The sequence below is a fragment of the Coturnix japonica genome, chromosome 2 (genome assembly GCF_001577835.2).
Source record: "Coturnix japonica isolate 7356 chromosome 2, Coturnix japonica 2.1, whole genome shotgun sequence".
NCBI classification, from domain to species: Eukaryota; Metazoa; Chordata; class Aves; order Galliformes; family Phasianidae; genus Coturnix; species Coturnix japonica.
In genome coordinates this window covers 100158781-100181040 of record NC_029517.1, presented here as the reverse complement: position 1 = coordinate 100181040, position 22260 = coordinate 100158781, and the positions used below count along the sequence as shown (strand labels likewise).

The 22260-nt window shown below is 43.9% G+C and overlaps 1 protein-coding gene across 1 annotated transcript in view; it reads right to left on the bottom strand.

Moving 5' to 3' along the window:
* Positions 1-19674, bottom strand: part of XKR4 (XK related 4) — a 214980-nt gene extending 195306 nt beyond the window's left edge. Inside the window, exon 1 of the mRNA XM_015855609.2 lies at positions 18735-19674. Within this exon, the coding sequence (XP_015711095.1) occupies positions 18735-19573 (839 nt within the window). The 5' untranslated portion in view covers positions 19574-19674. The remainder of the gene's footprint in view (positions 1-18734) is intronic.
* Between the last annotated feature and the right edge of the window lie 2586 nt (positions 19675-22260).

Below are 22260 nucleotides of genomic sequence, written 5' to 3'. Positions count from 1 at the left end.
TTTGGCCCCCGGACCAGCATACAGGGTAACCTGTCCAGTTACCTTCTACGCTGCAAACTGCTTTAACACTCTGTTCAATCACACTGGCATTACTCCTAACCTCTGTTTCACCCCAGTCTCTGTTAAGCACCATTTCCTTGGCTGGGGCTGTGGAAATCTGAACAAGGAACGCATTCCAGACTCTGCTCAAAACGTGATTTATTAATTTTTCCATCAGACTAACTCCATTTCTAAAGTGCTTATATGTATGAAAGGCCAGGGACAAGAATCACTTCCACGCCCAAGGTGAGAAAAACTCTCTTATGAACTGACAACAAAACTACTGAACACACTCTAAAATAAATTCTTCAATGCATCTTAACATATACCTAAGCAATTGCCATTTTGGACAACACATAATCCAGCTCAGTGAAGCTGTTCTGCTCTGTATCTCGATAACTCATTTTCTGGGTCCTATGCTCAAAACATTTAAAGTATGACACTGTTTTCACAAAAACATGATAATATTTAGGATACTATAGGACATATGCAAAAAACAGAAAGTCTTACCAAGGACGTGGGCTTGTGCAAAAACCAGGATAGCTGCTTTGAGTAATTAATCTCTACAGCAAATAACTACTTTGCCACAAATAACTGAAGGCTCATGACTGCCAAGCAGCCAGTAAACTCCCATAACACTGAAGCTTTTACCTTTAGAAAAACTTGGTCTCACGAATATTTTATCTCAGCAAAGCTTAAGTACAATTTTATGGCGTGCTGCAACATATGGAGAGTTCTAATTTAACTGTGGTCTCAGGGTATGCCACAGATACAGATGCTTGGATCCTATTTGAGAAGATATTTAGCGGAAGCTTAAATCATTGACTCTGAAGTTTTTAAGCACTCTGATTTCATAGCATGTGACAATACATCTCTGTGGAGCAAAATCAAAACGTAGAAACCCTCGATTTGTTTTGACTGTATTTCTACCAGCATTTTTATTTTTTTCCTGTTCAGATCATGCCTGGAGAATAAACAAAATCCCTATATGCTCACACAAGGTATGAAATGCAAGTTTCTATCTGATACAAAGCTCAGAATTTTGAAAACAAAAGGAGCTGTATGCTGGAAATGCATGCAAAATATGCAAAATGCCAGTGCAGTTGTTTGAGCACAGAACTCCTGGATGGTAATGAAGAGGGATGTAAACTCTCAGTGCACCAGGATTTTGGGTCACTCATTGAAATGGCAGCTATGGCGGCACAGATTCCCTGTTATAATTCAGAAAATAGCACCTGTGTTGCACTTAAACATGCTCACTAGTAAGTTAGTTTCTTTACTATTTTACAGCCCCTTGCTAAGGCCCTTTTTGACCACTTCTTCTGAAAACTTTTAGAGTATGGTAGTTGTTCTCCACTGCCAGGCAGAATACACACAACATGTTTCCCTCTATAAAATTCAATACAGTACTGAAAAAGCTGATAAGCCAGGCTGGTGCTGTCTATTTAGTAAATCTGCTTGCAATTCATTCCATGTGCTCCTTTAACTGTATGTCTTCAGAAAAGTTTTATAAAGAAAAAGATACCTAAAGCTTCACTCATAGAACTATAGTTGCTGAATAATTACATTTCTCAGCTTCCTAAATATGCCTCTGCATTTACTGTGTCCTCCAGCTGTATGGTACTATCTCTGCCTTAACAGAATCAACTTACAATGTAATTCACCACACCTTTCAGTACCATGGAATGGAAATTGTTCATTCCTCTTGACTTTACTAAGATCAACTCATTGACTGCTGCTTTAACTGCAGCTGTGGTGATCACCAACTTAATACCTTCATATACATTATCTATCCTCCCTTTGCCTCCATGCTAACATTATCATCTTTACTGAAAAACGAGGGAAAGCACTGAGCTATATCTAGATTATCTTTAATATCCATCCTTACTAGATATCAGCTCTCTTTCATCATTTTCTGTCCATACCATGTAGCTGAACAATGCTTTGCCATTTGATACTTCTTTTGCAAAGCCCCGTTCTGCTTGGCTTTGGGAATTCTCACTTTCACTCCAAATCTCTTGACCTCTGAGACTCAGTTTTAGTTGCTGATCAGCCAGCTGGGAAGGACGGCAGGGAAGGCGGGAAGGTCTCTCTTGCTTATTCCTAATGGTGCCACAAAGTTTTAGTAGTCACCTTATTTCAGAGCCAAATGCTATAAATCTTTCTCTTCTTTTTACATCCAGACTCCCAGCATTGTTCGCATTATTAATTTCAAAGACATTTAGAAGGTTTTATATATTTATATCTGCAGGTCTCTCCTCCTCCTAGTGAGGTTCCCTCCATTATGAAATTTTGCTGTTCAGAAATAAATTTTAAAAGTTTTCTATTTATTTATTTTAATTTCCTCAGGAAAGAAACTGAAGAAAACTGTGACCACTCTGCTGGAGCTTATTTGGTATTCCTACTTCCTGACAGTGTCCTCATCATTCACTGAGAAAATCTAGAACTACATCTGCATATGAAAGAAACACTGTAACACATCTTATTGATACATCAGTTACTCGATGAAGATTGTCAGCTCCCACATGCAAAAAATCTATGATGATTAATAATAGGTTGTGTTTTCCAGCATCCATTTAAGTCCTCCATGATAAGACTTCAACACATGCTAGAATTTCTACTCTTCCCACAACAGGACTTCAGCAATTAATTACCATTAACTACATTTGCAGCCCTTTAAAAAAATAATAAATAAATAATTGAATACATATCACCCACTCTTCAAGTTATTACATCATTAATGCCCAGTACCATAGCAGCAGTTCTATTTTCCTCTATCTTTCCTTGGTAGCATAAAACTTTCAAACACCTACTTCCAATCATCAGTTCACCTGATTCAAATTCTGCAAAGATGCTCCGAATTCTTCTGTTTGCTTGCATAGGTTTTAGCAGGTCTGTTCGCATGTTTCAGCCTTTCTTGATAGACATCATCCCACTACTAAACAGATCACAGTCCTGACAACAACGTGCCCTCTTCTACTTCCCCTGTAGCTCAGAATTCTCTTTTTCTTTGCTATTCAAATTATGATTTGCATTTAAATTTCCACACTTTTACTCCCATTTTAATCATCTTGCACCACTTTTTTTGCTTACATACAGAAATGTAGAGGAGATATGGGTTTCCTCCGGTCTTCTCCAACTTCCCAGTTTGAAATCCTTCCACATGTATCAACTTAAACTTGAGGCCAGTCAGACAAGAACAGTGACACAGACATCTCTTTCATCCAGCTGCATTTGATAGGTGGTGCTCCAAAACTCATCCTTCATAACGCTGTCCTTGAGCTACAATCACCACTGTTCTATCAAGGATCCACACTCTTATTTCCTCTGGAACATAAGTGAAATTTCCAAATATCCTAAAGCCATTTTAAATCTAAGGAGACACACATCTACCACTGATCTAATGTTCTCTGCCTTCACGTGGATGATATGATCAGCAGGCTATTTGTAAAATGAAAATTGCTGGCACATTCTAACAAAGGACAGCATTCTTTTACAGTAAGCCAGGTCCTGAGTCATTCCATTTTTCCAGGAGAGCACAGGTTAACGTGATGAGGGGATGGCTCCTCTTGTATCCTTCCTCAGTCAATTAATCTTATACAGAAACTATGTTCTGGAAAAAGAATTACTCAGCTACAGCCTCCACTGCAGGAGAACAGGTTTGTGTGAGAAGCCCTGGTTACCTTTTTCCCTTATCAACCAGACAAATTGGAGAATGCTACAGAAGTTGAGTGAGCAATTATTTCCTTCTAAGAACATGGAAAAAACATGTTATTCTCAACTGCAATCTGCTCTCTTCCTGGAGAAGTACAACTCTAGGTTACATCTTATCACCAAGGCAATTACAGGTATCTATGTTTGATTTAATTATATAACTTCAAGATAAATGCTGTTATGGATAGAAGACTTCCTAATGGTAGGCTTATTAGAATGAAACAGACCCTGGAAAACACAAAGGACAAACTCAGGAAGTTAAGCATTGCACTTAACATCCATTGGCAGTAAGCATCCCTTGCTTTCAACACAAAACCACTTTCAAGGATGCAAACCAGAGATAAGTTTGCAATGGTTCAATTGACTATGCAGCCACTTCCCAGGGATATTTATTTTCAGTCAGTGTCTAGACTGATTTTGCACATGTAGAGCCAAAGAAGAAAGTTAATGCACTTTTGTGTGATGCACCAAGCACAAAACAGCTCAAATACAGATGAACTCCTCCACATAAAGTGATGTGAAGAATGAAAGAAATCCTAATTTAAGTGCTGGTACAATACACCAGTAGCCTTGTCCTTTCTGTGGCCTATGCCATAGATAGACTCTCAGCTCTGTGTTCTCTTCCCCTAAGGGAAGGGTACTAGAGTTAGAAGAAATCTATTTTAAATCGCAACTATTTAAGACAGAAACCTTCACAAACCTTCCCAGCTGACATTCTGTGGTATAGGATGTTGGCCTAGGTGACAAAGGAAGACTAAAAAAATACTACAGTGACTGTACAGAACAGCAAAACATGTTAACACTTTAAGAAAGCAGACTGTCCTCTGCAGATGAATACCACAGGTCAGACAGCTCTAAATGGCCAGACCTCCACCCACAAGGTAAAGCAAAGATAGTTAATATAGTGAAACTCTGCTTTAGAGGAATAGTTAGAGCTAAAAAAAGAAACATAATAGCAAGACTATGTTAAGAAAGGCTGAGAAATATTCACATGCTCTATATCCTGTCCTGGGCCAAAATTTGGAGTCACAACACAAATTCAGAACATAGGCAAACTGATTCAGCATGCAATTAAGAAACCCTCCCTGAATTATGCAACTTTCATTCACTTCTTCAGAAGATATGAGAATGCCGTAATCACTTGCCAAGTTTGATCCCAACATGCCATAGGGCAAATGGAGACCCTAAACTGTCATATTCCATTTAAATCATACATAAGCAAAGGGAGTGGGATTGCTCAGAATATTAAATTACTACTAGCGTGTTGATATTTCCTCATGAACAATCTATGGCCCTGAATTATTTATTGAGAAGGAAGCTGCTTTTGAAGTGAACATTATTTCTCTCTCAGAGCTAATGCTTGAATATGATAAAAATAGTTGCCAAGAGAAAAAGGCAATTAAAAAAAAGAGAAAAAAAAAAAAAAGACTCCCATGACTGACAATTCCCAGATTTCACCTGACTCCTTCACTCATTTTTTTTCTCTGTGAAAACAATATAATAAAATAATGTACACCTAAAAATAGATATTTTTTTGGGGGGGGGTGAGGTGCACCTTTTGTCAGGAAATTGCTTGCAACAAATCACAGTTACAAACATTCAGCAATGGAAATCAGTAGGATTCTCGGATTGTTCCCATAGTTTTTTCCTCCCTTCTCCAAAGAATCTGATGCTCAAAGAAATGAAGCATTAAGGGAGCCACAAAGCAGCCTTCTTTTAGCATCAAGAGTGGTACCTACCAGAATGAAAGAGCTTTGAGTTGTAATGGAGCTGACTAAAATGAGCATACAGTGTTAGTACGAGCAGGGAAGAAGGCTCAATTCTTCCACTGGTCCTTCAAGCTCTCAAACATTGCTCAAATCCTTGCCACTCCAAAAGGAGCCTTCATGAGTTGTTGAGGTTGAAGGATCAAAAACATCAGTGAAGCAGCAGCACTCTCACACAGTAATGTAAATCCAGTGCGACACATTCTACATTATGACTAAATGTTTTTTTTATTTAGTGAAGGAGATAGTTGGTGAGAATTGAATGCACAGTTCAGTGACAGATGCAGTATTCAAACCCAAAATGATTACATGAAACGTATATAAATAATGCTTCTATCTTCTATTTGTCTTCCTCACAACTCTTAAGGTGCTATCCAGGAAGAATTCTTCAAAGGATGATTTATGGCATGACATAAGATATATTTCTACCATATTTCCGTTGTTTATAAATTTGCAAATAGTTTATATACACTTGGCATGCATTAAATCTTCCCATAAATTTCCTCTGAACAGATTCAATGTTGAATTTATTGTTAATTCAAGGTTATTCTTCAGTATTCAAGGCGCCCAAGTTAATTTCTATAATGACCAATCCCTGTGTCTGCTAATTAGAAATATCAAAAACAATTTGATATTTAAATCATGTGTCATTTCTTCCTGTCCTTGATTGGATGAGTACCGAAATTAAGACTCACATGAATTGTGAATATTACTACTGAATATGTAATTAACTTTTTGATTAATATTCTGGCACTCAGGCTTAAAATACACCTTCCATAAGTATTTGCTCTAATAAAGCTCAAGCTCAAGAAACCTGTACAAGTAATTAACAAAGACAAACTGAATTTGTAAGCAAACTTCAAAAGAATATTTAAAATATATATTTTTTTTTAATCATGAATAGCATCCTTTTAAGTTGGACTCCCATACTAATGCAAGCTGTCTTACGAGGCTGTTAGCCATCTCTCCTACTTAGGTGTTGGTATAAAATCAAATTAAGGAGATAAGTTTTGCTGAGGTATAGAAAACATCCTACATTACCACAAGCTGGTAATTTAATTCCCAATTGTTTGAAAGCTCAATGAATTAGTTTACAGAAATTTAAAGTCCTCTAAGAATAAGATTAGACAAAAAAAAAAAAAAAAGTACTAGAAGAGTATAATGTTCAATGACTATTCCTTACTCAGAGTATCCATTAGGAACACTTCCCTGTCATTACTGAAATATTCTTAATCATAACTCAGCTGACAGTCAACATTTTTCAGCATTCATCACAGAATCATCATGGAATGGCCTGGGTTGAAAAGGACTGCAATGATCACCAAGTTCCAACACCCCTGCTATGTGTGCAGGGCTGCCAACCACCAGACCAGATTGCCCAGAGCCACATCCAGCCTGGCCTTGAATGCCTCCAGGGATGGAGCATCACAACCACCTTGGGCAACCTGATCCAGTGCATCACCACAGTCTGTGTGAAAAACTTCCTCCCGATATCTAACCTAAACCTCCTCTCTCTCAGTTCAAAACCATTCCCCCTCGTCCCATCACTATCCACCCAGGTTCTTCTCATCTAATGCTTCCTGCACTTAAGCAAAGTCAGTCAGATCACACAATATTTAATAAGTATGAAGGTGTGTATGCATCACTTCATTATTTCCACATAAATTGTTCATTTGTAGTACACTGCAATTATCAATAATAACAATATTGATATAAAGCCCACAACAAGTCTGGTACTTGTTTTATTAAAAAAAAAAAAAAAAGTTAATGCTGTAGAAAAGGGGCTGACTCCCTTCAGAGAGTCCACAGAGTGTTTAAGAAACATGTGAGAAGTGTAGACTCGAGGAGAAGGACTGAGTCCACCTCTGGAACTGGCTATGAGAGGAGTTAGGAAACGCTGCTTTATTTTGAGCAGGCTCTTAAAACACAAGTAGTAGCAACTGCTTATTATTTGTATTACAGATCTCCAAATCCCCAAATAACATCAGACTCCTGCTGCACTAGGAAAGTTTTTGAAGGAAGGGAAGCACATTCCAGCTCAATCATGAGACCAGTTTTCTCCATTGTGAGGGGCTACACTTCTTCTTTCATGAGGTTAAAACCATCACACACTGACAAAGAAAAAAGCCCAACAAATTCACATATTCCCTGACACCACCTGCACAACTGCTTCTATTTTGCAAGGAGATGGGTCCACTTAATCCAAAGTTTAGCTGGCCTCAGTTCCTCAGCTTTCATGCTCTGCTTATAGAGGAACCTAGAAACTGATGGTAGAGTGGCTTCTCTTGAAACCCACACAGGTTTTTCCAGCAGCTCTCCACAGTAGCCATGCAGGCAAAAATACCAATGGCTAATTAATTCCGAGTCAATTTGTGGTGTATTTTTGCCACAGAAGTGACTTCTGCAGAATGAGAGGACGTTACATAAAACAAAACAAAAAGAATACTTACAGAATTTATTACTTTAGGTACAGGAAAAATATTGAATGACATACTTAAGGACCAAGCTTAGTTCAGTAAGGCAATCTTCATAGCCCATGATCATGAGTTCTTAATTAACCTACATGGTAAAAAAAGCCCTAACAAATGGTTGTTGATTGTAAATGCAATCCCTCCTTCTGACACACACATTAATGCACTATTGTAAAAGTTCAAAGCCATTATTATTGAATTATCTCAGCCACATTAATTATCCTCTGTGCTGTATTTGGCTTCACTTGGGCAAATCCTCTTTAATTGCCCAGTCTTTACTTACAGAATAGCTTTGCTTAATATACTATGAACTCCATATACGTTTATGCTTTTCCCAATAATGCTGTGTTAAATGTACTAATGTAGTTTCCACCACTACTTCTGGAAATGATAATGAGATCCATACTTGGCTCATTTGTCTGATGTCACCATACACATCATTGTTTTTGAAGCAAAAACATCCAGCACTTGGAAGCTTTGGACTGATTTTGATCCTAGCACCCTCACAACATCCCAACCACCACCCCCCAAAAAAAAAAAAAAAAAAACAACAAAAAACAACCAAAAAAGCCCACTACAAGAAACAACACAAAACTCCCAGCACTTCTTACCCAGGCCTTTTTTAACACAGCACACTGGATTCAGTTTGCAAAGCAAATGAACAGAAAATGAAAGTGCAAGAGAGAAGGTCACGAACTAACATAAAGCAGCATAGAACACGTAAGCAAAGGAAAGAGGGTGAAGGATGGACTTGAAGTCATGTTGCATATTATGGACTTATTAAACACACAACTTTTGAGGAAATAAATCCTTAAAAAGTTAAGTTTTTGTTTTTATGTCCCAGTAATGTCTATTAAAGAGCAACGCTTGTGTGTTGAATGTGTAATTTAAAGCATATTTTGACAGGCACATTGAAATAATAATTTAGTCTAAGTGCCCACCTAGACAAATTTCCACAAGTAACTCAACATACCATAGAAAAAAGAAGCATCATAATATGTAAGCAGCACTTATATTTTTGGTATGTAATATGTGACTAAATAATGTTTTCAGAAGTATAGACTACTTTTGGCTGCCTATTTTGAGGCAATTTAAATTTCCTCCTTTAAGAAAACTAAAATGATAATAAGCCCAACCCCAACGAAAGTAAAGGAGAGATGCAGTTCTTCATTCTGAAATTCAGACATGTAAAAAACTGCAATCAAAGCAATGCATACTGAAAATCTGGGCTCTGAGCACAGTGGGGCTTGATAGAAGAGCAGGCATACTCAGCCCCCAGCCCCTCTCCTAGTGGTGAGCTGGGAGACAAAGTTGGGAAGTGAAAATAGAGAATTGCTCAGGCTTTATTTCTGCAATAAAATTACACTTTTTATATTGATAAAGATCAACTACAAAACAACAAAAAATATTCACCTTCAAGAAACTCAGTAAGAACAGGGCACTTGAGCTTCTTTAAATTTCTCTCTTATTTCCTTTTGCACGAGGCAGCAGTAGAAAAGGATAAAGCAACCAGAATGACACATCAAAAAATGCCTTTTTTCTATAGTTGACTACATGACAGAGAAAGAGCTTAATGAAAAAAAATGAGTACCCACCCTTCTGCCTCCACCAATTCCAATTGCCTCACCCTACTCTTATAAGCTAATCAGGCATTTTTCATGTGGATATGTACAATATATTTTGTGGTTACACTATACATACAGAATGAATGCTTACTGTAGCAATTAGGCAGATCAATATGACAGGAAAAGGTGTTTCACCAGAGATGTAATGATGGAGGAAACAGCACAATAGAAAGGTGCTATAAGGGAAGAAGACTGCTTACCCCATATCAGATGATTCCACATTCTAAGGGGAAATATCCATCAGGGAAGGATCTCCAGAAAGCAATCCTTCCCTGGTGCAGTCAGCCCTTAAATGGGGTCTAGGAGAGATACAGCCAGGCTCCACCCCTTCCAGTCACACAGCTGAATTGACTTCACCTGTGCTCCCAGGGCTGACCAGGGCCTTTCCCCAGGTGGTCAGTCAGTGGTTCAGGCCATGACTCAACAGTTACCATACATTCACAAAGAGAAATACTGGCAGCATGGACATTTAGGATAAGAGAGAGAAGGGCGCCTCCGGTGGTGCAGTAGTAGGAATGCCGCTTGCAACACCAGAGACCCGGGTTCGAATCCCCCCTTGTGGCGCAAGTGGTAGAAGTGCCGCTCTGCTACACAGGAGGCTCGAATCCCGGGGGCTGGACTCGATGATCTCTAAAGTTCCTTCCAACCTGCACCAGACTGTGATACTGTGATAAAAGGCAGGCATCTAAAATCAGTTAAGCAGTACAAGAAAGATTAGGAAATCTGTATTCAAGTACCATAAGTATTAGGTCAAAGAACTGTGCTCTTCCTGTCTGCCCTCATGAACATGACATTTCTGTCAGCATGATGATGCAACTCCAGTGGGAAGAAGTGTAAATGTCTCAGTCCAGTCCCTCCTAAGCCTCAGCGGAGGGAACACTCTGGGGGAAAGGATCTGAGCTCTCACAGGCAGAAAGGGCAATGGACTCAAGTCTCCTAACTCCCAAATGATTACTCTGCTCACAACGGGATTCTGGTGCCACTCAGCCTAGTTCCTGCTTTGCAGTGGGCTTGAAGGAGAAACAGAAAATCAAACAGTGTGTGGGGCAATTTGAGCATAGCCAAGATGCAAAAACACAAGCCTCAAAAGCACTTTCAAGACATTAAGGTCTGTTACGGCTCAGTTCTTCAAGGAACTTCTTAACAATTGGTCTGCTCAGCCCAATTCTCTAGAGCATATTTTCAGATCCATTTCACCTGAAGAACATCTAAATTCTGCCTTGCTAAGCCAACTCCTCTTTTAGATCTGCCTCAGAAAAAAATCCCATGTAAAGTGAGAATATAAAGCTTGGAGTTGAATAAAAATAAGAAGGGAAATAACTCCACCCATACCCCTCTTCAAGATAAAAAATGACAACACAACTATAATGACAAAGCTCATAATTCCACACTAATAAAATTAAACCATGAGAATATGAGCACAGTGGTTTTTCATTCTCTTCTATGCAAATACACTTGAACGCTGTCACTGTGAGGTACAGATGCCCCTACACAACAGAAGTCTAGTGCTCACTGTCACAAGGTACATTACTTGGACCTGCTGGACCTGAGCTACTGATCCCAGGTGCAACACACCAAAGAACATGACTGAAAGAAGTTGGCAGACTAGATGTTTACACAAAAAAACATCTCATTAAAGTGAGTAATGCAGCAAACTGTGGCACTGCTAGCCTTCATCCTTAAGGACAGAAATCAATCTGATAGATAGCAGCCATAAGAAATAAGGAAAACTGTTCTTCCATCTGTAGGTTAATTTACATTTTGTTCTTGGTAAAACATCTGCATCTTTCTCTGAAGCAGCTGATACCAGTCCTTGGTACATTAGTCTTGCCGAAGTCACACTTTCCAATTTTAGAAGAACACAAAGCTACTTTTGTTGTCACATCATTGACTGCCAAACTTCCTCTGAAAACACCCCGCAAAACAGTCTCATCCCATTCACTCCAACCAGTGATACCAAATCATTAGTAGCTGATAGCGCTAACCATCCCCACTGATTCACTCTGTCAGTTGAGAAGATTCACATAGCGCACCATACAAACCTTACATCATGTGTGTGTTGAACAGCACAAGCACATTGTAGCAAAGGAAAAGTAACAGAAATTGTATAGTATAAGAAATGTTTTATTTGGGGAAAAAAAATCTCACATCATTACACTTCAGCCATTGAGGGAGGAAACCACAATGAGAGTAAGAGTGATAAGGAAACACTTCAGCAACCAGAGATCACCAGGAGATGCTAATTTAGGTTATGACTGCTAGGAAATTGAAGCAAAATCTCTTTGAAATATATATACAAGGCCTATTTATTTATTTATTAATTCTACATTTTACAGAAACATACTCTCATTTTACAGAAACAGAGCACTCTCCTCCTAGTAAATTGATGCCAAGCAGATACCTCACATTTGTATTTACCATTTTTCAAATGATCGCTTGCCACAGTCAGAGTTCAGATTGCATCTAACATTCTCTCTGAGTCTGTCCAGACATATAACCCCTCCTCTTTCCTGCCTCCTTCCCCAGTCTCTCCAGCAGTCAGTTTTAGCATTAATCAGATACGCTCTCTATGGTCAGATGCTGAAAGGAAACAAGCTGGAGTTAGGTACAGAGCACAGAAGGGCTGATTGGTATTCCCGTGTCACTCCATAACCCATCTCCCTGCCCAAGGAGGTTGTGGATGCCCCATCCCTGGAGGCATTCAAGGCCAGGCTGAACATGGCTCTGGGCAGCCTAGTCTAGTGGTTGGCGACCCTGCACATAGCAGGAGAGTTGAAACTAGATGATCACTGTGGTCTTCTTCAACCTAGGCCATTCTGTGATTCTATGAATTCTCCTTCATATTCTTTCTTATAAACCTCCTTGCATTTTAAAAATAAAAACAGATCTTTTTATATTCCCATTTGCCTCATACGTCTTTTTGATGTGATGTACGCAACCAACAGGAAAAAATGGACACTTCAGCAACACAAGTGTCTACCGTACCTTGAAATGTAAGCAGAAGAACTATTGATTTTGTCTGTGCCCAATAAATCCCTCCCAAACAACCTGTTTACTGAAACTGTAAGTTACTGTTGTGTTTAACCCACTGTGCATGAAAAAGATACTTAATTGGAACACAGAGGTTGGAGAACAAGCTAATCCTGCTATGCGACATAAGTATTGATTTCATTTTAATTTTACAGGAACTTCTGAATCTTTGTAGTTGTCAGTCCTTGTGGACAAATATTAAAGACTAAGCCAGATGATGGAGAATACTCTTCCTGACAAGGAGAGCTCTGATGTAAATAACCTGAAGACAGGGAGCAGAATAAATGATCACTCCACGATGTTACTCCTTCTTGCTTTCCCATGTGGTGTCTGGACACGCATATTAACTGTTCCATGCTACATTCTTTTCCCAGTATAACTTAAAGAAGAAAAATCCAGAAAAACATAACTGGTTGGACAAATCCTCTGCAACACTGCAACATCACGAAACAAGCTAGAGAATGAAGCATTTATTTGAATTCATAGCACATATGTATAGTCATTCCTGCATTTCAATGGAAAACTCTACATTTAATATCTACACATATCTACAAGGCTGAATTTTCCATTTATGTGGACAAAAGCCAAATATGAATGCCCCCCACATGTAAGTTGCTAGAAAGCATTCTGTGTGTAAAATATGAATTCACCTACTAAGCCAATGAGCAGAGATTTTAGTGTCTAGGCAGTGCTTTGAAAATCTGAAAACTTATGTAAGTGATAGATATTCTCTACAGAGAGAACCCTTGTTAATTATTAAAGTACAGCATCTTTCTTCTAAAGTACATCAGCATCTTTTATATGTAGCTTAGGTTATTAGAATAAACTGAACACCAAATCTGATTTGTATGCAGACTTGTAAGAGATTTTTAAGAACATAGTAAAGCTTCACATTTGTGTTCCAAAAAAATTATGAAAGGCACAGCCTTCATCTGCATATCACTGTCTTGAAGAAAAAAAAGAATGGAATATTTATTCTGCTGAACGTATTAGGGAAAGTTTAAATGTAGTTAGGTCACCTACACCAAAGTCTGTCCCTTGTAATTCTGGCATGAGGAAAAACAACAGTTCAAGAACTTTAATACCTATTTCTGGCAGTCTATCACCTTTCCTGAATCCTAAAGATACAGCAAGCAAAATGGGTGGTAAAAAGGACTTGAAGTCAAGAACTGCAGTAACTCAATAGAAGAAATACTGATGCCCCACCCCTAGAGGTGTTCAAGGCCAGGCTGGGTGGGGCCCCAAGCAGCCTGATCCAGTGTGGGGCAGGCCTGCCCATGGCTACAGGTTGGAATGGTTGGGCTTCAAGTTCCCTTCCAACTTAAACCATTTTATGATTCTTTCAAATATGGTATTGCCGAGCGATATCATTTTGCTTTACTAAGAGACAGATGGAAGGATATGCAATAATCTTGTCTAGGAAATGGCTATGACTCATAAATTTGGACTCAATGTGACAAATTATCTAACAGATTTCAAAACAGTGAGAAACACTGGTGTCAGATTGAGATATTATCACATCTCACTTTAAAGTCCAATGGCAGCTGGAATTATTGACCACCTAACCAAACCAAGTTCCTACGTTACTCCTGAACAGAAGTGTCAAAACTACTTTTGTAGAGCAAAGAGCAAAAACATCATAAGCCTATTTAAGGATGGAGGTGGGATAATGATATTTTTCTTCATTTGAACTACCTATTCAGAATTTCAGCTTGAGGGCTCAGTATGCTTTATAGGGAGCACCTGAGAAAGTTGTATGGCCTTTTCATGCATCACGCAGCCACTGTTTCCCTTTTTATTTTGAAATATTAGGAGCATCAGATGATTGCAGAGGGGAAGCTTATTGAGGGCAGGTGATTAAGTTCCTTTGGCAGATGAATCCAAAGGAACCACTTCTAGAATCCAGCATCAATTCCACAATCCTCCTGCAACCTTCCCCCCAAATAAGAAACAGGAAGGAGAGGAAGATAATGATTTCTTAAAATCACACAAACAAAAACAGCTGTAGATGAAGATGATGACAATATTTAGGCAGAACTGAGAAGAGCGGAGGACAAGCAATGCAGGGCAACTCCAAGGGAACCAGACTTACTTTGGAACAAACATCTGCCCTGTGAATGAGTGACACCTGGAAAGGTCAGCACTGAAACTGGCCCCACCTCCCCCTTCTCTTCTACGTGGGTTCCCACACAGCTGGCAAAGCTCAGCCCAGACCCCTCACTCTGGGGCCCTTGCCTCCCTGCACCCACCTTCTGTTCACTCAGAACAAAAAGCTTTCCAGGAAACCCAGCAGCTCCACAGGTGCCAAATGAACGCTATTATCTCCAACATCCAGCCACAAGGCCCGTTATCTGCTGCAAGATCTAAAAGCCAGCGCTAAGCCTGGGAAGCTCAGCGTATCAAAGGGATGCTCAAGGGCAGTGTCTACATACTTTCATGCCATGCTCAAAGGCCAACAGTTTATCTGAAACCTGCTGGCCTTTATACCCCTGCACAATCCTTACAGACTATAAATTGGGAAGGGATATTAAAGCATTCACTCCCTTCTTTCCTTACAATGGAATACAAAGACCCAGTGGGTTACATCCTCTTTGTACTCCCTAGAGCCTGCTAATAAAAAGCCATGTCTCTCACAGCACATTTTTGGGAGAACTGGCTTCACAGTGTGGCTTTCATGCCCGTGTATTGGTAAAATGAAGAACACACATAAGGAATGTACCCATATCTAACTCTGAAGAGACAATGCCTCTTCAAAAACCAACAGATCTGATCATGATCATATTTTAGCATGAAATTAGCTGCCAATAAACACCCCATGGCTGCACTCAGCTGTGGCAAACACCTCCTCAGAGATTCCAATGGAATTGTACTGACGGACAGTGTACTTAGGAAATCTGCGAATGCATCCATCCCCTCACCCCCCAAATTAGAAACATTTACATCCTTATTCTTCAAAATGTAAGAATTTAATCCTCTATGTTTTGAGGGAAAAAAAAAAAAAAAAAGACACCAATTTCAGAAGAAAGAAGACACTTGTGTACAGAATGGATTTGCAACTCAGCTGTTCCTGCAGCTCCCCCTCCTCACACTCCAGTAAAAATTTGTTTTAAATTGCCTACTTACAGCATCGTTCCATGCCACATTAAAGGCTTCCTTCATTTTCCCATTAACATGTTTTAGTTAGAATTAACACACAATCATTCTCCATGATCTGGCTTTCAATATGTTTGTAAACAAATATTAATCTTATATGCAAAACAAAGAAAAGCTTTGAAATTGTTAAAAGTCAGCCTGTAGAAGTAATCACTCAAACCACAATTCTAACTCTACTAATCCAAGAGCATGGATTGCCAGGTGTACCCAGGATGGCCTCCTTAAATAAAGTTGCCACAACTCCTCCACTGAAACCTTTGGCAATGAAACAAATGAAGGGAAACTGAAGACTTCAGGAATCAATTCAGCACTCAATGAGGAGACGGAGGATGATGAATGCCAAATGAGACCAAAGTAAGCACCAGTCTCTCTATAATCCCAACCAGGCACAAGTAAACCTCTCTCCTCATACCCTGATAGCACACATCCAAACCTCCTTTCTCACAGAATCACTGAACATCTGAGTGGGATGGGACCCATGAGGATCCTAGAGTCCAACTCCTGGCCCCACACAACTACCTAAAACCCAAGCCCTGTGTTATCCTAGTGCTCCCAGAACTCCAGCACTTGGTGCTGTGCCCACTGCACTGGGCAGCCTGTTCCATGCCCATCACCCTCTGGTGCAGAACCTGTCCCTAACCCCCCGCTGTCCCTCCCCTGACACAGCCTAGGGTTCCTTCTAATCAGAGAAAGGACAGAAATACAACTGTCATTTTTGCTGGTGGGGTGATTCAATTCCAAAAGTATTAGAAAACTTTAATGCGAGGATAGGAGAGATTTAACCAGGGCACAGAGCAGAAAGAAATATTGAAAACTGGGATAAGACAAGGAGAGGGAGACACAGAACTAAGAGTAGCTGCACCTGCTCACCTGTGGGGACAGGGACGGTGCACTAGTGGTGCTGACACACACAATCAAACACCCTTCAGATCTGTCAGCCTAAATGCTCTGGGGGGTTGTTTGCTCAGGCCAGTGCAGATGTTACACTTCAGAGAAGTTTTGGACTACTCCTTGTCAGCATTTCATTTCCCAGAAAATAGGGCTCATTTTCCAAGGATGACACTCGTTCCAAGTCTCTGTTTATACAGAGACTTTTAGGGGTTGACAGGGCCTCTCCTTCCTGATGCTGATTATTAGTTTCAGATGACTGCTAAGAATCTCCCTTATGAGGGATGTACCCAGGGAATTAAAATGAAGTCACTTTAATTAATTATGAAGCGTTGATATGCAAGACTGTGTTCAATTGACCGTATAATTCATACATTTGTGGATAACCGCTAGTACTGCTAAGTTACTGACAAACAATTCTATGGCTCCATTTCACTGGGGAAAAAGAAAAAGGAGAGGGGGGAGGGCATAACAAACTAAAACATAAATAATGCCCTAGCACTCCTTGCCATTTAATTTTCTCATACTCTTACACTCCTGCACATAAAACATGAAAAGAAGCTATACCTGATCAGAAGAGGCTCAGCCAGCCAAAGGGATTGTGCTCCACGTGCAAGCCAGTAGCTGAAAGCACAGGCATCCCTTGGGTAGAGCTGCACCTTGGGTGACTGCAGCTTGCTCCACCCAACCCTCCCCTCTGTGTTTTTCAATACAGAGTTGTGACATGAGTTTGTAAAACTCTCTTCTGTCTCACTGAGCATGCTGCACACATTCAGCTGTTGTACAGATGGATCTTGGTGTGAATTTCTCCATGGAAGTCAGTGTACGTACAATGCTACAGGAACTGCACCATACACTTCATAGAAGCCTGATCATTCAGAAAGCCCCACACTTATACATGGAGGTAGAGCATACACAAGAGCATACAAGATCCACAACAAAACACTGCTTTTCCTTCCAAAACCAGCTTTGCTGTCAAGTTGTGCTGTAGCTACTAATGAAGGAACTGATGACACCCCGGACTGAGAATCCTTCCCACTTGTGGGCACACTCCATTTGTTGCAATAAATCTAAGGATCTGGAGAGTGAGTGATACTTTGTTACGGCATCCCAGGGTCGCCCTGCCTTGGTGCACTGTTGTGTTCCCTAAGGCTTAAAGGCTACAGACAGAACCAGAGCCACTTTGCTACTGCACTGGTACAGAGCAATAGCCAGTCCATGTCCAAAATGAGGATTAGGAATGAGATGATGAATTCCAGAGAGAGAAGTTTGGAGTAACATTGCATTACATTCTCTGATGCAACAATTCTGAAGCAATAGTTTCCCAAAGAGAAACCTGAAGGCGTTCCATTGCACCCAGCAGGTAAGGAACCCCAGAAGCATTTTCAGCTGTTGCTGTATCGCACAGCACGACACAGCATCTACTTCCACGATTCCATACGGAAATGTTAATCCCCAAAACACTCCGCGGGCTGAACTCTGCCCCGTTCGAGCAGCACTAAATGTATTTACATTGCATTCGGCCCCCGGAGAAATCCAGCCTGGAAACGCTCACCAAACTTGGGGAAACGCGACTTGTGCAAACTATGATGTCATCCATCTGCCTCTCAGGGAGAGCCTTCCCCCTGCGCCCACCTCGGCACAGCCTCTCCGCACGGCACAGCCCACCGCCGCCCGATCTGTTTGACAGCAGCCACTCAAAAGTTTGATTCCTTCGCCGCATCGCAACGCACAGAAAGCTCACGCTGAGGGCAAGGAGCACGGAGCGGGGCGTTACAAGCGCACAGCATCACAGCGCCGGGATGCTGCGTGCGCTCCCACCTCCTCGAAAAGTTCCCGGCGGGCAGCACAGCCGTCCCGTCCGCGCATCGGGAGCCCGGCACGCACGCACCGACTGCCACGCTATCAATACACGTTCTTTTTCTCCCCTCTTTTCTATTTAGTCCCTATCACCCCCCGACTCCTCGCACGCTTTCCCAGCGGCTCAGCCCAGTTCCCGGCGCACGCGGCTGCAGCCTCTCCCCGCACCCCGCCCGGCCCCCGCTCACCTCCAGACCTGTCCCAGCTGCAGGATGTGGACGAGGGACTGCAGGAGCCAGATGCAAAAGGCGCACGACGCCGACCTGCCGCTGCCGGCGCGGCTGCTGCCGGAGGGGCCGCCTCCGGCGGGGCCGCTGCTGCCGCTGCTGCTGCTGTTGGCGTTGCCCTTGCTGGCAGTGGACGCCTGCCGCTGCGGCGTGCAGGGCCGGGCGGCGTCGATGTCCGCGGCCGCCGAGCTGCTGCTCACCAGCAGTTTGCTCTCGGCCGCGGGGCACTGCCCGGCTGCGGCCGCGGCAGCGCCGTCATCCGCGCCGAAGTCGTGCGCGAACCAGCGGAAGCTGAACACCTGCACGGAGAGGGAGCCCAGCAACACGAAGAAGAGGGTGAGCCCGAACCACCAGCGCTGGCCCCGCAGGTAGTAGTCCACCGCTAGCCAGATGTCGGTGCCCACGTCCGCGAAGTACACGGCCAGCGCGGCCAGGATCCAGAGGCAGTCCCACAGAGAGTAGCGCCGCTGCTCTCTGCCCAGCCGCAGGCACAGTGAGGACGAGCCCCCGCCCGAGCCCCGCGAGCCCCCGCCGCCGCCCCCTCCTCCTTCTCCTCTGCCGCCGCCGCAGCAGCAGCAACAGCAGCGGGAGCCGCCGCCCGAGCCGTCCCCGCCGCCGCCGCTGCAGCACCCGCCCCCGGGCGCCTCGTCGTCGTCGCTGCCGCCGCCCGGCCCGGAGCCCGCGGGCAGCCCCGGGGCCAGCGCCTGCACGGAGCCCGAGTGTTCGGAGTTCTGCAGCGGCGTGAACGCTACCTCGCCGCCCTTCTTCATCTTCCGCCGCCCGTCCGACTTCGCGGCCATGATGCTTCCCTCAGCCCCGCCGGAGAACGAGCGGCAGCGGCGAGCGCTCCTTTATCCCGCGCCTCCCCCTGCTCCTCCTCCTTCTCCTCCGCCGCCCGCCTCCCGCCCTCTGCAGCCGCCGCGGACCGCCGCTCCCCGCGTCCCCGCTCCGCGCCCGCGGGCGGCTCCTCCGCGGTGGCCGCGGCCGCAGCGCCGCCTGCCTGCCTGCCTGCTCGCCTGCGGGAGCCGCGCTCAGCTCAGCTCAGCTCCGCTCAGCCCGCCCGCCCCGCGCCCTCCACCGCCGCCGCCTCCTCCGCGGGGGCCGCCGGGGCCGCCGCGCTGTGCCCGAGCCGGGAGCGGGCAGGGCAGCGCCGCCCGGAGCAGCGCATCCCGCACCCGCCTCCGCCCGTGCCCGCCGCCGCCACCACCCAGCTGACTGACGCCGGCAAAGAGGATGACCTCATCCCTCCTCCCTCCCTGCCGCCGCCCCCCGCCCCGCACCGGCACCGGCGCTGGCGCAGGGGCGGGGAAGGGGGCGCTCGGCCCCGCTGCTGCCGGGGGGTGCGGGTGCGGCGGCACCGGAGGGTGGTGGCGGCGGGGCGGGGAACGGGACCGCACCGCGTCCCGGCGGGAGGGGCGCTCAGCCGGCTCTGCCGCCGCCCCCCGCTGCCGTCGCCGCGGCCCTGGGGGAGCGCAGGGGGCCGGCGGCGGGCGGGGGGACCCGGAGCGGAGGACCCGCCCCTCCCGGGTTACCCCCCGCGAGTTGGGCGCCCCGCAGCCGCCCGCTGCCCATCCCGCTGGAAACGCCGCTCTAGTTGCCGTAACTTTGTGAAACGCAGCCGGGAGAGGTGGCATTCCCAAACGATGCCGTGACTCGCACTTTCTTAACAGGCTTTTGGGGGAAGGTGGGGAGGCACCGTTTCAGTCCACCAACCCTAAGAAATGGCATTTGAAGCATTTCCTTCAGCAGGCGAACTCTCGGTGCGTTCCCACCCTCCATGCCAGCCCCTCTCCCGCAGCCCGGGGGCTCTCGGAGCCCTTTAAACCTCAGCGCGATGCTTCGGTGCCCGCAGCTCCCCACGGCCGCCTGCCCTCGGCCCTTCTGTCTCCTCTCGCCCCTCGCATACCCAGTGCGTGCGGGGTGAGCACGCACTGCTCTCTCTCCTTGTCTCTCTCTCTTTTTTTTTGCCTGTGGAATACGCTCAAAGCATGCCCTCTCCCTCCCTAAAACAGAGCAGCGAGAGAGTTCAAGCTCGTTGCTGGAATATTGTAATGGGAATGTCAGCGTGGCTGTGATGGGGCACTGTTACATTAAGGCAGGTGACAAAACACAGCCCCTTCCAATTCATTAATGAAAGAGTTATATGGGTGGCTGAAAATCGTACCTTCTAACCCTTCAATCTGTATGGTCAGTATGAAGTTGCCTTTCAGAAATAACCAATATCTGAAATAGCTGGTATCTATACTTCAGATTTTAAGTGCATTCATGTGCATTGCTGGGTTATTCTGAGGGTGCTAAGAACACAGAACTCAGCCTTTGGAGGGCGGCGGGCACACAGAAACCTCATTTTTGCTTGTTCTTTTGCATGTTATCACACATTACAAGAGTCTTTAATTACATCATTGCATAATGGTTCTTAAATAATATACATTTCCTCTGCAATCTCTCTTTGCAGTGCTGGAGCTGCACTTTTATTTCTGTTCCTTTTTTTAACCCCACATTAATTTCATTCTCATTACGGTCCATATGATCTCCATTGCCTCAGACTTTTAATGCAAATTGCTTCTTTCTCCAGGTATCTTTTATTAATTCACTCAGCACCTATATATAATACAATATATGCACCTAAGCTCCCCTTGTCAGCAGAGAAGGTGCTTAATAAAAGAGCTAATTTAGCTGCAAGTTCGTGGCTTACGTATCTCAACAAGTTCCCAAGTCATTCTATTTATAGATAAGTCCTCAAGAAAATGGTTTAGCGTGCATTTTAAGTTACTTCAGTTGAGACTTTATGACATATGCAGGTCAAACGGAGCAACAGATTTCTAACAGAGGTTATGGGGTGATATGTGGGGATGTGGGGGGTACAACTGCTGTGCTCCTGGAGCTGAAAGTCTCACCTAAACTATTTGGGGTGGGGGAGAGGAGAAGCTGTCAGATTCAGGGTTTGGATGGGAAGGTGGAGATTGGGGTCCAATGGACTAGAAGAGCAGAAGATTCCTATGAGCAGTGCAGCAGATATTTAGGGACACAGATGGTATCAGGCTGGCTGTGCCCTGTGGCAACACATTATTATCAGTCAGCTTGGAGGTGGTGACTGCTGTGGCCACTCATTCCTGATATCCTGCCCTCCCTGCTCCAGACATGGGGCACTTTTGCAGCTATATTCACCCTCAGCCACTTCTATTGAGGATAGAATTAGACTGAAAGATATCCATCCACCATACAGAAGGACTGTGGCTCACCCCAGTAGGTTTTAGATCAGACCTATCTGTCTGAAGTGTGTTCAGCTTGCTTCACATTTCATTACAACAAAGAGGGTTTTGCATTTTCCTCCCTGTATTCTCTATTTCTCCAAGGCCAGGCTGGATGTGGCTCTGGGCAGCCTGGTCTGGTGGTTGGTGACCCCGCATGTAGCAGGGAGGTTGAAACCAGATGATCATTGTGGTCCTTTTCAACCCAGGCCATTCTATGATTCTGTGATTTGCTT